General features: G+C 48.6%; 1 protein-coding gene across 2 annotated transcripts; it reads right to left on the minus strand.

Annotated features, from left to right (window-relative positions):
* Nucleotides 1–15278, minus strand: MCM7 (minichromosome maintenance complex component 7). 2 transcript variants are annotated; one of them, XR_012942541.1, is made up of 17 exons: nt 15093–15278; nt 13625–13704; nt 12793–12957; nt 12190–12311; nt 11453–11633; nt 10417–10554; nt 9593–9742; nt 9021–9135; nt 8355–8486; nt 7421–7504; nt 6103–6314; nt 5209–5390; nt 4365–4448; nt 3672–3840; nt 2996–3105; nt 949–2351; nt 1–774 (listed from the first exon to the last, which is right to left on the minus strand). XR_012942541.1 is itself a non-coding variant. In XM_032957942.2 (16 exons), the coding sequence occupies exons 1-16, from the start codon at nt 15121–15123 to the stop codon at nt 2141–2143; spliced, it is 2166 nt and encodes a 721-aa protein (XP_032813833.1). In that variant the 5' UTR covers nt 15124–15278; the 3' UTR covers nt 1–2140. The 2 variants fall into 2 exon arrangements, 1 of the variants encoding a protein (XP_032813833.1); XM_032957942.2 differs by having other exon boundaries at nt 1–2351.
* Between the last annotated feature and the right edge of the window lie 535 nt (nt 15279–15813).

Genomic DNA, 15813 nt, shown 5'->3' on the forward strand with positions numbered 1-15813 from the left:
CAAATGAAAGAGCACTTTATTCAAACAGGACACAACATGTAGAGGATTACATATGCTGCAATACTAAACTGGACCAGGTAACTGCATTAGGAGCCATCCATTCGTACGTACGCAAAAATCTGTCAAAACTTGACCCCCCACCTCCCTGTACGCACGCGTACTTTTTACACCCCCCCCCACCTGCGTACGTACGCTTGACGCATCCACCCCCCCCCCCCGAATCCTATAGAACGGCCGATATTTAATCCACGCAGAAACGATCAAGGATTAATAACGTGTTTAAGCAAACAGATAGTCCAGCGGGACTAATTTGAAGGCCAATGTAGACAAATTATCGAGACTGCACCACCCCCCGGTTTCCTATGCGTACGTACATTGTCGGTAGACACCCCATACGCAAGCGTACGCATTTGGGTTACCCCCCCCCTCATCCTCCATGCGTACGTACTAAATGGCCCCTTACAAGCCATGCATTACAAACCAACCACTACCGCACAAGTGAACCTTGTAACACATTTTAAACCATACTGAATAAACCACACCAGTCAACATAGCTTTCTATCAAAAAGAACACAACCAAACAGAGGGCACATAGGCTATCTTGAGAGCAGTGAAATATGGTAACCAGAATGCTGCGCATTCAAAGTTGTATTAATTGTGGTACATTAAAAAGGACATTCATGAATACAACTGAAAAAATGAAAGCTATACAAAGCAGCGTGAAGAAATGTACGCTGTGAATTACACACAGAGAGAGAAGAGCGTGGATGTCCACTTTTACTGGTAGGAACGAAGTTGTAAACTGAGTGTACCAGCCTGCAATAGATTAATGTGTCCGTCCGTTCGTCCCCTTTCAATACTTTAACGAAGTGAAATCTCGTGCTGTTGGGTGTAAAATCAGCAATAGACAGCACAGAGACTTGTCCTACCAGCCCACCCTGCAGGGACCTGTAACTTAAAGCAAGGGGGCTTGGGCAGGGGCCAGCTGTAAGGGATGATGGCCAGTGGTGAAGACTAATGATGGAGTGGCAGCCAAAGAGAAAACGCACCGGAAAAGGACGTCCAACGCAGCGATGGTGGAGCGATGAAATTGGCTCATGTACAAGGTGCCAGATGGACTGTTTCATCGCAGGAACCTGAGAGATAGCGATGGCTTGGGGTGGCTGACATTGAGTAGTGGATTGATCGCGGCTGATGATGATCGCAATGATTTACAAAATGTAGATGCGAATCACAAACAATTTTTATTCACACATACTGGGGTAGAAAAACTAACCTATAGTGAAAAGTAAACGTGTACAACATTGACAAGTTAAGTACACATTTTAGCCTACACACATTACCTTACAAAGCATGTTCCATCATGGAGCAAGGCAGGGTTAATAACACTACAGATTAGGATTTTAGTCAGTACTTGTATGTATGTTGAACTTCTTTCGCATCGTACGTAGCCGACTGATATTAGGAAGTCACTGGAGCTATGCACTTTTGAATCTAGATTGAAAACCCATTTATTTTGAAGTGATTGTGTGTTTAGTTTGTTGTTCCCCATCCCCCGCACCTCCGATTAGCATGGTTGGCTACATACGGTGCCAAAGAAGTTCAACATACTTCTTTGGCACCGTATAATCGTTCTTTTTGCTCGGAAGATTGCACCAGACTGATAACCAGTTCCTTAAGCATAATCAATTTCAAAACTATCATGAATAAAGTTGGGGACCTGGAATCAAACTTTTGTTTACATAATTGTTAAAAGAGTGTTTGGGATTGGTGTTACAGTGGTTTAAGCACTGCACTACGATCTTGAAAACCTGGTTGCGATTCCTGAATGTTGATATTAATGGCAAGTGGTATTTAATAGGGGCATTAAAGATGTACCTCCTCCATAATTTATAGTTGACAAATTGCCTATTTTTTCCATTTGTTTAGGTAGACTACATCGTGGCAACAAGGTTTTAATGCTCTGATCACGTGTAATCTAAGTTTTTTGTAAATACGCTAAAACAGACATTGTGCGATTGGCAATGTGAATACACAATTTTTTTTTGGTCACGGGCAACTACACGCATATTTATATGCGATCATAAGAGTGTATGTGTTGTGTGTGTACGTGTGTCAATGTTGAGGCGGACGGGCGGGTTCACACGAAGGTGATGGCGGTGCGCGCTTGGTTCACGTGCCACACGTTCAGCTCCTCGTACTCGTCGAGCGCAGTGTGAACCTGCGCCGGCGTGAACCCCCGCGACACGCATCGCGACAGCGCCTCGGCGTAGCGCACGCGACGGTTCGTGCCGTCGGGCGGCGCCAGCTCTCGGATGAGGCTGAAGATGACGTCCGATGGGCGCTGGGTCCTGCGCGAGTATCATCACGACAGTCGCATCGTTGCAACGATGGAGGACAAAAGCATCGTCGATGAAACTTCAGAATTAACTGCCCAGGTGACAGTGAGGTGCGACAATAGTGTGACAATGATTGAGAGAATTCAACGTGAAGTCACTTGCTCACTGGCATTCAGTCGCCTCCTAATCACCCATCTGTCGATACTCACATAGTTACCGTTCCAAATGAACCTCAGTTATTGATTCTCCCACCCATGTTGAAGACTCTACCCGAACAATACAATGTTTAACCATCATACTGCATATCACAACCCATTCTCTGTTTAACATGTAGGCTTTCGCAAACAATATCATCCATAATACAGGTTTTTTTTGGGTTATAAATGTGTCGTTATACCCGATTGTAGATGTTGTGGATTTACTCTCCAACACATCGGTGTGCTGTACGAGTAACGAATTGGCATGTTCTGTTTACGTGACAAACATTACTAATTGGCTGGGCTGATTGGTGGCGGGTTTAACAACACATTTATATTTACGCGATCGAACCCAAAAAACCCTCTATTGTGGCATTCTCTTTCGGCTTCTTTCCTCACACTTTTCGCCTTTCAACTTCCCTCACATCAGGGTGGGAGATACGGAACTGTGTTGGGTACCTGGTCGGCTGCCCGCGGTCGGTGATGAGCGAGTCCTTGCTCATCTCCATGAGTCGCATGGCTTCGTTCACATCCTCCTTCTCCACCACGTCCACCAGACGTAGCCGAGCCTGCAGCACACGCAGACAGCGTACACACAGGCTGTTGGGACAAGCGCCGTGAGCCAGCGCCTACAGCACCGCATGAGGAGGCTGGGGGTGGACGGCACAATGCCCCTTGCGTCCACTTTGTGTTTCCATCGCTGGTGTTTTTACGCACTGAACCAAGGTACTCAATTAATGCCATCGAGCTAAGGGAGGGCCCAGGAAGGGTTCAGATATCACCTGCTGCCGATGTTAGCCATAACAGGGAATCGAACTCGGTTTACTAGTGACGAATTGGCACGTTCTGTTTACGTGACAACCCTTACTTGGTTGGCTGCGTCGGCGAGTTTTAACGACACATTTATACATTTATGCGATCTCGCCCAAAAAGCTCAATTCTGAATCAAACTCGGGTTACCTCGTTCGTAGTGCAGCCCACTAACCAGTGCTCACTGCTCTACCCAACTGCGCATACACACACACACAAACACACACCTCAAGAATACACATTTGTCAGTGCGTGCGTGTTTTTACGCAAGCCTGCACATGCAGGATTAGAGAATGATCACGCGCCGGCCGGTGTACACACGTACCAGCGCGGTGGACAGTCGCAGGATGGCGAGCAGCGTGCGCGCGGACGTGAACGTCGTGTCCTTGCTCACGCGCGCCTCTTTGCGCATCTCCACGTACGCCGCTGTGATGTAGTCCGCCAGCGTGTCGGGCACGGCCGGCTGCCGCCGCTGGCACAAGGCGATGTAGCGCCTGCCGAGATCACACGAGACAAAAATTCCTCGCCGTCGTAAAACCCACCCGCCCAAATGCAATGTGAAGGCGAGAGCAATACGTAGTATTGATATATGCAAAGGAGTTATCTTTACACGAACAACGGGTGGGTGGGTGATTAGGCGAGTAGGTGGGTCAGTGTGCGAGTGTATCCGTTATTGGGCGAGTTTTGTCAGTGGGTGCACACGGGTAGGTTATTGGGTGAGTGGATGAATCAATGGGCGAGAGGGTGGGTTGGTCATCGGGTAGATGGGTGGGGTAAGCGAGTGGGGCGATCTATGGGTGGATAAGTATTGTGACTCAGTGGTTGAGTAAGCGAGCAAGTGAATATGTGAGTGAGCCAATGAATGGCCAGATGAGTTATTGTTTTGGGGAGTGGGCGAGTCAGTGTATGGGTGGTTGGATAAGTACATGTGCTACTAATTAAGTGAGTGGATGAGCAAGTGAACGAATGCACAGGTGATTGAACGAGCGAGCAAATAGAAGAGAAAGCGGATTCTTACCGCATGAGCTTCATGTCGAGTGGCGTGTGCTGGGAGGGCGGCTGGTGGCAGTGCTGGTGCACGTAGGTGATATGCTGCGCCAGCCTGTATAACATACATCCACATACACGGTTACACGCTCATGCACACAACAGCCACCATTCGCCACGAAGTGAATGAAATCACCAAAATGCTCGTGCCAGGCTAGGTGCGAAGTGCTAATGTGTATACATGCACACGCTCTCATTCACACGCAATACATCAACTAGTAATCAAGGTGGTGGCTGGGTGGCTCAGAGTTCCAAGGGCTGAGCTGGCAATGCTAAGATACTGGATTTATTTCAGGGAATGTGATTCAATGAGTTTAAAAAAACACATTTGATCTTTAATCCCAATTTTTACCAAATTGTGTTAACAAAACCAAGTTTTAGAGAAAGAATCAATTTAGAACTCTCATGAAGCAGTGCAACTCTGTGTTAAACAAAATGATCCAGGGAAGAAAATACCACAGAGCTACTTCGACAATTCCTTCAAGTGACCTCTGGACGACACATTAGAGGCCACCATCTCTGTCCCTGACGATAATGATTGTGATGACCGTCACTGATATTCTTAACTCTCATATCTGGAATTTAGCCAAAATAAAATGCGGAACCAAAGTTAATTTGAAGATTTTTTTTGCAGTCATTGGTGACGGAGGCTAAGACCATCACTTCACTATGCTTGACGACCCAGTTTAACCGATGAGCTGCCTGGATTCGTACCGAGGATATCAGCGGTGCCAGCTTAGCGCTCTAACCTCTGAGCCACCTCGTCAACTCTTAACCAAACTGCTCACTCACCTACACTGAAACCCACAACTCACCGGATGTCGTTGTCGCGATCGGGCTTGTCCTGGATGAGCCACAGGAGGTCAAAGCGAGAGAGCAGCGCCGCGGGCAGCTGCACATTCTGCTCCACCGACTTCTTGGGGTTGTAGCGGCCGTACGCGGGGTTAGCGGCCGCCAGGATAGAGCAGCGCGCGTTAAGGCTCGTCATGATGCCAGCCTGGGTGACGGGACCCGCGGTGGAGAGAAAAGAGGGAAATAATAATTAAGAGGGCGGGAGGAGGTGATGAGCAGATATTTCCAAAACGAGTCAGGAAAAACCGTGCACACGCGTGGATTGTTACGCTCTCCAACGTGTTTGTCTTGCACGTCTGTAAATACTGTTTTGTACCTTTATCCCCAGCCAGCGATTGCAAAAGGATCCCCCTCCCCCCCTGCCATATCCCACCAGCTGAAGAACCCTGGTCTAAGCTGAACATCGAGATAGACATTTGATTTGACACTAATGCCAGCCAAACACAATCGTCGATTCGACTCGCGCGCCCCGCCGCTACCGTTCAGCCTCCACCATCTGAGCAGAGCGCTGTGCGTAACGAAACTAAACTAATTTTATTTTACCAGGCAAGGCCCACTGAGCTATAGCGCTCTTTTTCATCGCAACCTGGCCAGAAATAATAGCTCACGAAGTCGCCTATCACGTGTTCAATGTATAGCGGCCATTTACTCTAAACGCACATCGATTCTAAATGTGGAGGGAGAAAACGGAGGACTCCAAGAAAAATTAACGCGACCACGGGGAAAGAGACACGTAAACTCCAAATGTACAGCAGGCATCAGGGTCAGGATCGAACCCACGATCTCCTGCATACCAGGCGAGGAGTTAACGCCTCGCCACCGCGGTGCCGGGTCGAAGCCCCCACCCCCCAAGTCACCTTGGCGATGGAGATGGTCTGCTGCTCCATGACCTCGTGGATGGAGGTGCGGTCGCTGTCGGCCATCTTGTCGAACTCGTCGATGCAGCAGACCCCGTGGTCGGCGAGGACCAGAGCGCCGCCCTCCAGCGTCATCTCCCCCGTGAGTGGGTCCTGCAGCACGGCCGCCGTCAGCCCCACGCCCGACGAGCCACGCCCCGTCGTGTACTGGCCTGCAAGGGTTGCACACGCGCGCACAAGAGGCAGGCACGCACGCGCAAAGACGCACTCTACCGGGCGCACGCAAGGGTTTGTGGCGGTTGCTCGTCATTTTGTAGTTGTGTACATTTTTCAAATTAAAGCTTTCGTGACTGCAGGGATTCATATTCTTGGTTCTTTCGGTAAAGTCACGTAGAAGGGAAATAACAACCAAGAATGTGTACATTTTGTCATTGCGCCATTCGTTCGTGAGCACAAGGCTATTGTTAAGGCGCTATGTTTTGCAGGCGAGTGTCGTCTGCGGTAGTATTGCCGCAGGGGGCAACGTTGCTATGTGGCTACGCTACACGAGGTAAGTTACGAGTATATTTGCAATTTTTCCTTTAAATTGTTGCAGTGGTATAGGAGTTTTGCGTACAAATACAAAGATCCTCCCCCCATATGTATGATGAACTTCTTTCGCACCATTAGTAGCCAACCATGCTAATCGGTGGTGCAGACTGTTGAGGTAAGTGCTGGTATCGTGCACCTGTTAAGCCCGGGACGGCACACGTAGGGATGCGTGGTTAGCACCACGCTCGGCTGCATATGTATCCACAGCGGTGATATTTACACTCGACAATAGGTACTCATTTTCTTGGTTCTTTCGGTAAAGTCACGTAGAAGGGAAACAATAAAATAATAAAAATATAAAACAATAAAATCCTCACGACGCTTCGACCACAGCAAGAACATTTTCTTGCTGTGGTTTTCACACCTGATGATGATTGCTTGTGTTGCAGTGGAAACGTCGTGAGAATTTTATTGTTTTATATTTTTATTATTTTATTGTTTCCCTTCTACATGACTTTACCGAAAGAACCAAGAATATGAATATTTGCAGTCACGATAGCTTTAAATCACATTTAACAGGTACTCATTTAAGGCTGCGTCGACGTAGGAAAAGCCTAGGACCAGTTCAAATATTCACCACTATTATTGGTCGTGAGCGGGAATCGAAAATCGCAATGCATTAACCACTACACTACATACATACACAATTACACACGTACATACATACAAACATACACATTATCCATGTATGCCAGAGGAAGGTGTTTGTGCGACTGTGTGCACATACTTCTGGGGGCGAGCCGATCGATGTAACAGAGCAGCTGCGACTTGGCCACACCGGGATCTCCCATCAGGCAGATGTTGATATTCCCTTGAGGAAACACACGGCGAGACACAGACTCCAGTTAACCACAATGCACCGCAGCGGCACGAGCCATCGGCGAGCACCAATTGAAAGCTGGCAAGTGATGTTCACGCACGGACACTCTTGCATCATCAGCAATACCACCCAGGGCTTTCAAACGAAGAGGTAAAGTCGGGTTTCCGCGATTAAAAAATGTTCACAATACGACGATTGTGACTTTTCAGTTTCCCATAAATTTGCAACAGCCGTTCAGCATTTTTATTGTATTTTTGTGTGCTTTGTTGTGGTTACAGCACAAATAACGATTACTTGAAAGTTATTCCACTGAAGTTCACACAACATAAGCCTGCTGCAAGACTTCTAGTTATGGCAACTTTGCAATCTGTATCCCTAACAAAGCAAATGTTGTCCGTCACCAAGGAATGAATTAAATGAACCATAACAGCGAAAAATTCGTAAAAACCCAATGTCACCTATTAATATTCTCCCATGTTTTGCACGGCATTTATTTCATGTGTAATAGCTATTTCTTATTTTGTTTACTTCAGAAATATTTCGTGAAGTAATTACAATAGGCAACGATAATCATGACGAAACAATATTTAGCAAACAAACTAAACGATTATTGCGAATCTCGTACCGAACCATGTATCGTAATATCGTCACATCGCGGCAACCCTGCTCGTGATACAATCACAGCTGTGATTTACCTGCTTTGGCAGGAGACCGGGGAGGCACCACCAGGAGAGAGGTATGTATGTTGAACCGTATGTAGGTCGAACTTATTTAGCACTGTACGTAGTCAACCGTGCTAATCAGAGAAGGGAGGAGATGGCTGGGGGGGGGGGGGTCACACCTCGGATTTTCATGCCGCGCGGGGAGCGGTCGACGCCACCCACGAGGAGCAGCAGTAGCGCTTTCTTCACGTCCTCGTGCCCGTAGATCTCGGGCGCGATAGATGCCGCCAACTTCTCGTAGAAATCTTCCTCTGTGGCATCGCGAACGCCACAGGTTAGTGCCGGAGAGCGCTCACCACGCGTACACGAGACAAAGATTTTGTAAGCAGTGACAACATTTTTTGGGACAGTGCTGTTAAGCGAGCAGCACCTCTGAAGGCCGGCACGGCACACAAGGGGATGGGTAGCCAGTGCCATGCCCGACTGACTTTGCTTACACTGCACCAGGTACTCATTTGAGGCTGAGTCGACCTAGGGGAGGGCCATGACCGGTTCAGATAATCGTCACTGGCGTTGGCCATGAGCGGGAATCGAACTTGGGTGCTTGTGTTCGTAACGCATCGCGCTAAACCGTTACGCTACCGTTCCCAAAAAGACAGACCCACTCCCGAGTCAACAACGCACGCGAGCGCCTGCATAACATGTCATATTTCACTTTTTCCCCTCTCGGCTTGCTCTACTTCCGCTTCCCGCACGTCTTCGTCGCGACTTGACACCGACGGCGCGATCGGCGAAGACGGTGGTGAAAACGACAAAAAAACGAAAGAAAGAAGTCCCTGGCTCACCCGTGATCTGCCTCAGCTCGCTCTCCGACAGCTCCTCCACGTCGAGCTCGTTGTCCTCGGTCTTGTTCATCTTGACGACGCGGTGCGCCTCCAGGAACGTCTCTGACAGCAGCCCCTGGAGAGCGCGGGAGACGGCCAGGGGTCACTAGGGTCAGTATGAGTCCCTAGGTCAGGCCGAACGGCTTCGTGCGATTTTGTGAAGTATAATCAGGCAGCTACCGCAATTGAGGGTGACGATGACTGGGCGACACACGGATAAAAACCTGTCGGAAGCAAGTGAGGAATAATCACGCATGGATTACGTTACACTTTGAACACGTGTTTGTCTTGGAAAATATTTACTTGGCCGCGCAATGAAATGATGTCACACAGAGCATAACGTGCAACATCGCGAGATGTTATCGCACGTGACGACATAGATCTCAGGAGTGCTAGCTCATTGTCTCCGATACGGACATTACGAACCACGTGAGCCATTCCGCCTCTGACCAAATAGCCCGCAATGCGACGACCTCCGATCAAATTTTCTGCCGTACGACATAAGAGGACCTTTAAATCAGAAATGCTGTCACCTGCTGCATGGCACGGAAGCCCTGCTTGAGTACGGGGAGGAAGATGCCGGTAATGGAGATGTGGTCACCGGGCTGAGCAAGACGCGTGTTCTCTCCGCGCACGCACACCGTCATGGCACGCGGGATGCAGCCCACGGGAACCTGGTCGCTCTGCACGGTGGGGTGCATAGGGGAAGACGTGAAGACACGGGTGGGGGAAATGTGAAGACACGGGGGGAGAGAGTGTAGCGTAGTTACGTAGTGATTTATCAACTTGTATCGAAATAAGTACCACCCCAAGAGATGTCAACAGCTGCTGCGCTGTGCGAGTTGTCCTCGCCAAAACAATTACCATCACTGGCCAAAAGAGATGAGAGGTAATACTTTGATATTTACATCCAAACAGACTCAACATGATCTCAGTGTCTTAACTGGCTCAGGGGGTGGGTGCTAATGCAGGGGTATTAAACTTCATTGCCATCTACCAAGGAAGCAATCTCTCCAGACAAACAATGGTGTGAACTGGAAATACTGGGCCAACTCAACATGGGTACACATGTCCAAATTATTCCGAGAACACTCTGTGCATCCTAACATAACCAGAACTGCATGTACTGTCGAAGCGCACAGCTTGTATGCTGGTGCTGGACTGTTATAGGATCGTGCTACAGTGACCACCTACGGTGCCGCTTCTTCCAGGACGAATTTACCGTGGCCGACGATGACATGCGGGGGGGGGGGGGGGGGGGGGCGCTGTATATATGCCCCCGCGGTAAATTCGCGAAAAACACTTCCTGCCTAACGTAAACCCAAACTGCAGATGCTGCTGTGTGGCCGTCACGTACGTGCTCCTGTATCTTGAGCTCCTGGAACTTGACGAACTTGGAGCCGCGGCTCTGCAGGTAGAGTCGTCCGCCGGACTTGTTGGTCTGGCAGTCGCGGCTTGGGCACAGCGCCAGCGGCATGAAGGAGGTGGACGCGATCTGCCAGCGCGGCGGAAAGCGGCGGCAGGCCACGCGGTTGAAGTTTGCGCAACGCTCAAAACGTGCACGCAGTGCAACGTCGTATATCCGCTAGTTTTCTTCGTTTTAAGTTTATTTCACGAGTTATTTACTGTATGTAATGTGTGTGTATGTGTAGACGAGCCTACTCCAACTTTGTCTTTGTGTGCGTGCCTGTGTGTGAAAGTCTAGGCCTAGCCTAATGAATCCACGGTAAAAGAACATTTGCAAAGCGACTGCTTTGTGTTAAGAAATAATATTAAATGTTTTGCGGCATTCATAAACAATTGAATACAGTATATGTTCCATTAGTTAATAGTGGTTAGTGTTAGGGTACATATTCGATAAAATGAAAGAATAATATGAAGTGCAACGATACGATGCAGGTAGCGATAGAAAACGGACGACAGCGCAATACAGTACTGAGAGAAAACAGAAGTGGGGAAGCACAGCTATTTCCAGATATGGGATTTTATCTTGATTTTGTGGGGAAAATCCGGGTTACGGATCGTTTCTCGGGCACCTAACCCTTCCGTCACCCTGTACTTTTATTGTGGCAGATTATTCTGGTCCCTTTAAAAATGGGGGCCTACTCCATATTCTGCTTCCCGAAGGTGGGAAACTCCCTACCAGCAATGCCCTGCGTGATACAGCTGACAATGCCAAATGACGTCACGTCAAAAAGCCCCGTCAACCACCTCCAGTCCAGCGGCACAAGTGGGAATAGAGGCGAGGTCTTTTTTTCCCAAATGTTTATATATATCCGATTTAAGGTCGAGGAATCAATTGCTTGAAGCGCCCCCTGCTCTATTTCTAATGCTGCTCAAATCGACAAAAAATTACAACAGACAAAGGTGTGAGCACAGAGTCGGGAAGTTACCGGTTGGTAGGTCTCGGCGCCACACTGGTCGCAGGTGTAGGTGGCCACCACCATCATGGGCTTGACCTCGGTGGCGCGTGTCACCACGCCGCGCACCGTCACGAGCCTTCCGATGCTGTTGGCCTTCACATCGCGCACGCTCAGCGGCTTCAACGTGCCAGGCGCCTTGAAGTACAGCTCACTGCCAGAGCGCACGGACACACAATTCACGTTGACATGGACAACACGGTTTACACATGCATATGCAGGGCACAGTCACACGTGCACATACAGCATGCTCACAGGGCACGGTTCACACAGGGCACGCTTATACACAGAAGGTAAGATCACATACAGGGCACGGTCATAGACACAAGGCAAGTTCACACACACACACGGCACATTTACAACCACACAGCATGATCACGCACGTACGGCATGTTCACACACGTACACGCGCAACGTTCAGACACACACACAGTTTACACACAAACAGCATATTAATGGGGAGTGCAGTGGTTGGTGCCCTATATCTACTTTTGAAATGTATTTAATTATATCAAAACAATGATAATGATATGGCATGTATCCTCAAAAATAGTGTGGATAGAGACACTGAATTTAGTCCAGCATTTCAAGGACATTGCAATTCCTCCAAACAATAAAGAAAACGATGGTGATAGTAATCACAATGATAAAAACATGTTCGCCTTTGAGCGAGCATGAAAACAAATGTGCATATGCATGTGTGTGCGTACAAGCGCCGCATGAGCTCCGGTGGGTACTGGTTCTTGGGGTCGTGTGCATCCGCGTCCCCATGCCGGTTCTGCAGCATGAGCCGGTGCTCGATGTAAACGTCCAGCGCGTCCTTCTGCACTGGCTGCAGGGATAATAGCAAGCCAGAGCGATGCACAGACTCGGTGAGGGCTCCCACTGGCTGCAAGTGCAGTTGGCAAACACCTATTAAATAACAAATGGCGGGAAGCCCATTGAGATTCTTCATTTGTCAATCACTCTGGAGGATGAAGACCTCCCAGAAAATGTGGAGGTTGTTTCACTCAACTTCAACAGGTTGGTGAAGGGACCGGTTAAGATATATCTCGCCGCCGATGTGAGCTAGCCGTAACCAAGAATAAAAACTAAGGTCGCCGGGCTCAGAGCACAATGCACTAACCACCGCATCACAGCTGTTAAAAAAACTGGTGGGAAAAGCCCATCGAAATTCAACGGGTAAAGAAAATCATTCGAGGGCTCACCAATGTCTCATCGCTCCCAGCCCACCCGCATCACATCGTAAAGAGTGATATGGCGGCAGTAACCCCACACGCGCGCACGTTAACGACAGCCCCCCATGCACTCACCTCTCCCTGGCGGTACTCAGGCAGCAGCTCGCTCACAGCGTCCGCGAAGAGCGCGGCGTAGCGGCGCGCGTTTTCCACGACGCGCTCAGCAAGCTCCGGCTCCAACTCCGCAAGGTCATCCAGGTCGATGCAGAGAGACACCTGCTCGCGCTGAGCCAGATGCACCTGCGCACAAGGAAAAAAGTTTATTCATTGGCGGTATGTCGGGGCAGGTGCGGCACAAGATGTGGTGGTGTAACCGACACCACACATGGGCCAGCTGCCTTTACGATCTTTGTCACAACACTGCAAGAGGCACCCTTTTAAAAAGGGTTGAGTCGAGCTCGGGATAGTCTGAGAAAGGATTCCGATACGACTCTCGACTGACGTTAGCCATGGGCAGGAATTGAATTTGGTTCACCGGTACTGTAGCGCAGTGCACTAACCACTACGCCACCACTCTACTCTACCCTGAGATAAAAATTAGCAAAACAAAAAGTGATGCCCGGTAGTTTGCCAAAAAGGTTCAGAAACCCAATTTCATTTCTTGGCCATGAAAAACACGCACACACACACCACGTGACAATTATATCGGTAAGCTCCCCTCAGATAGGCGCAGCCAAAACTGGCTACACTTGGTGCAGAATGTAAAGTCTGGCACCACGAGTGAGACAAAGATGCCCCGTGTAGCCTAAACAGACTGCTGGGGCAAGTGCTGTTAGCGAGCACCTATGAAGGCCGACATGGTAGAGGAGTTGGGGGCCCAGTACCACGCCAGCAGAGATGTTTACACATCGCACACACTTCACTTCTAAGGACATGTGACGAAACGTTCTGAAGATCCCTCTCTTACCAGCTGCTCACCATACTTGAATTGCTTCTTGCCCAGACCATCATCCTTGTAAAACTCTTGCAGGAACTTTTTGCAGTTATCTGTGCGCACACAAACACAACACACACACAGGGGTAATGTGTATCAGTCTCAATGCCACTGAACCCGGCACAACATATAGCCCAAGGTAGAACCTCCTACACAGGTGGGAAGATTAGTTCATTAACCAGCTAAATATTGTTATTATTTATTTTAATAATGGGGTGTGGTTGAAAATATCGAGTTCGCGGAGACGGCCGAAGATGAACTTTAACAGTAAAAACGCCACCTGTGGAAAAACTACTTTTATTTTGCATTTAACAACGCAAGTTGCCTGGAGAGGAAACTCAAACATTTTAATTTGTTTGCTTCTCTAAACACTCACTGACGTTACTAGGAAACGTAGTTTTGAGCCGAGAAACAAATTTCCCCTAAACTCCAACAACACAATGGTGTTAAAACCATCAAGCGCACGCATCACAGGACATGAACAGGCCGATAGGCCGCATCTACTTCGCAAAAGGAAAATTAAACACAAGTCTCAGTAGTGCGCGATTGTGGCCATGCACCTAAAACTATGAACCGACCATACTCAATAATACCACTTTAGTTGCGCTCCTTCGACGAAGGTGGAGGGAACGGCAAATACTACAAGAACTCTTCCATCCTGAAGGCCTCTCGTGACCAGCAGGCCTCGAAGTTGACATTTGGCTCCCGAACATGTTACCATACGCAAGAATGGACCCGAAACATAACTTAAAAAAAATACATACACACTGGAGGATTCCGATGAGCTATGAAGCTCTTTTTTCACATACGTCCAGTATGAGCGGGTAAACTCGGAAGTTTTTTTTTTATCGTCGACCGAGCGCCTCGAAATAGATTCGAATGAGCGACCACCACGCACGAATGACAGGTTGCTGTTACAGGCTGCGGGGCCAGGACAGCAAAACCCGTCGCTGTACGCTACTGCTATGCTCCCATGCGCTGTACTCTGCCTGGCTTCACCAATACAAATGTACGATAACGGTTGAAGTATGGACAAATAACCTCCGCGATCGGCACAGAGTGGAGAATGCCCTCATTCAGCAGTCGATTGACAAAGGACACGCAACACGTAACACGCGAGCGGCTAGAGTTGTCCTGTGGATAGACTCGTACATTGTGACAACGCTGAATTTGCATCCCACCCCCATCTTAGGGGTGGATATGAAAGCGATGAGGCGACAACTCGACTTGCATAGTTCATGAAGGAACGGAACCGCTGAGGAAGACGCAGCGATTTACATCGTCACCTGGCGTTCCGGCGGGGGGACTATTTTACTGTATCGATAGATATGCCGGAGATGGTGGCGGATATGGGGAGGCCTTCATCCAGCAGTGGATCGATCACGGTTCATGACGATTAAAGTAAGACTCGAGACGTCCAGCGCAAAAGCAAGCAGTTTACCTTTCTCAGCAGCGTAGTCTTTAGGCGCCATCTCTTTGCAATGAACGGCGCTTGGCTTGTTTAGTTTAGCGAGCGAATTGACACTCCGCGCCACAAAAAGTAAACCGATCTCTGAACTCGCCGACCAGGCCGCCACTTTCCCGCGCTTTTTTTGGCGCGAAAATGTCGTCACGTGACGTTGGTGGCGATACCAAGTGTGTGGGGGGGGGGGGGGTGTTATTCAGCGGGAAATTTAAGATTTGTACTTAACAAAATGTTGTGTACATGTAAAGTGTTAGAAATATATATTTTTATATATGTAATGGTAGTTTATGCTTCACCTATATGAAGCGTCGCAATTATGTTTATCCTCGTGTTTATTTTTTGTGGAAAATATTTCGACACTTGGAACTTTTTATTTGATCCCCCCCACCCCCCTTGTGTAATACGGCGAGCGAGACAGGGCCAGTGAAACCGTAGCGCGTTTGGTATTAAAGGCACCAAATATTTGTCCTGTCAGAATCAGTATTTATCCTGGAGAAACCCGATGAGCTTTGAAGCTCTTTTTCTTTTACAGATGTCCACTAGGGGTGGGGGTCAGAAAGTTAAACTTGTATAAGTGCACCAATTCCAAAGCTTGGGCAAGGCAGGCAAAACAACAGCACAAAAAAACAGTCCCAGAGCACACCAAGACAACATATGGTCCCTGTACGTTGAATGAGATGGATAGGCAGAGAGATAA

The sequence above is a fragment of the Petromyzon marinus genome, chromosome 21, assembly GCF_048934315.1.
Source record: "Petromyzon marinus isolate PM22_M1 ecotype Great Lakes invasive population chromosome 21, UKy_Petmar_22M1.pri1.0, whole genome shotgun sequence".
In the NCBI taxonomy this organism is placed as follows: domain Eukaryota; kingdom Metazoa; phylum Chordata; class Hyperoartia; order Petromyzontiformes; family Petromyzontidae; genus Petromyzon; species Petromyzon marinus.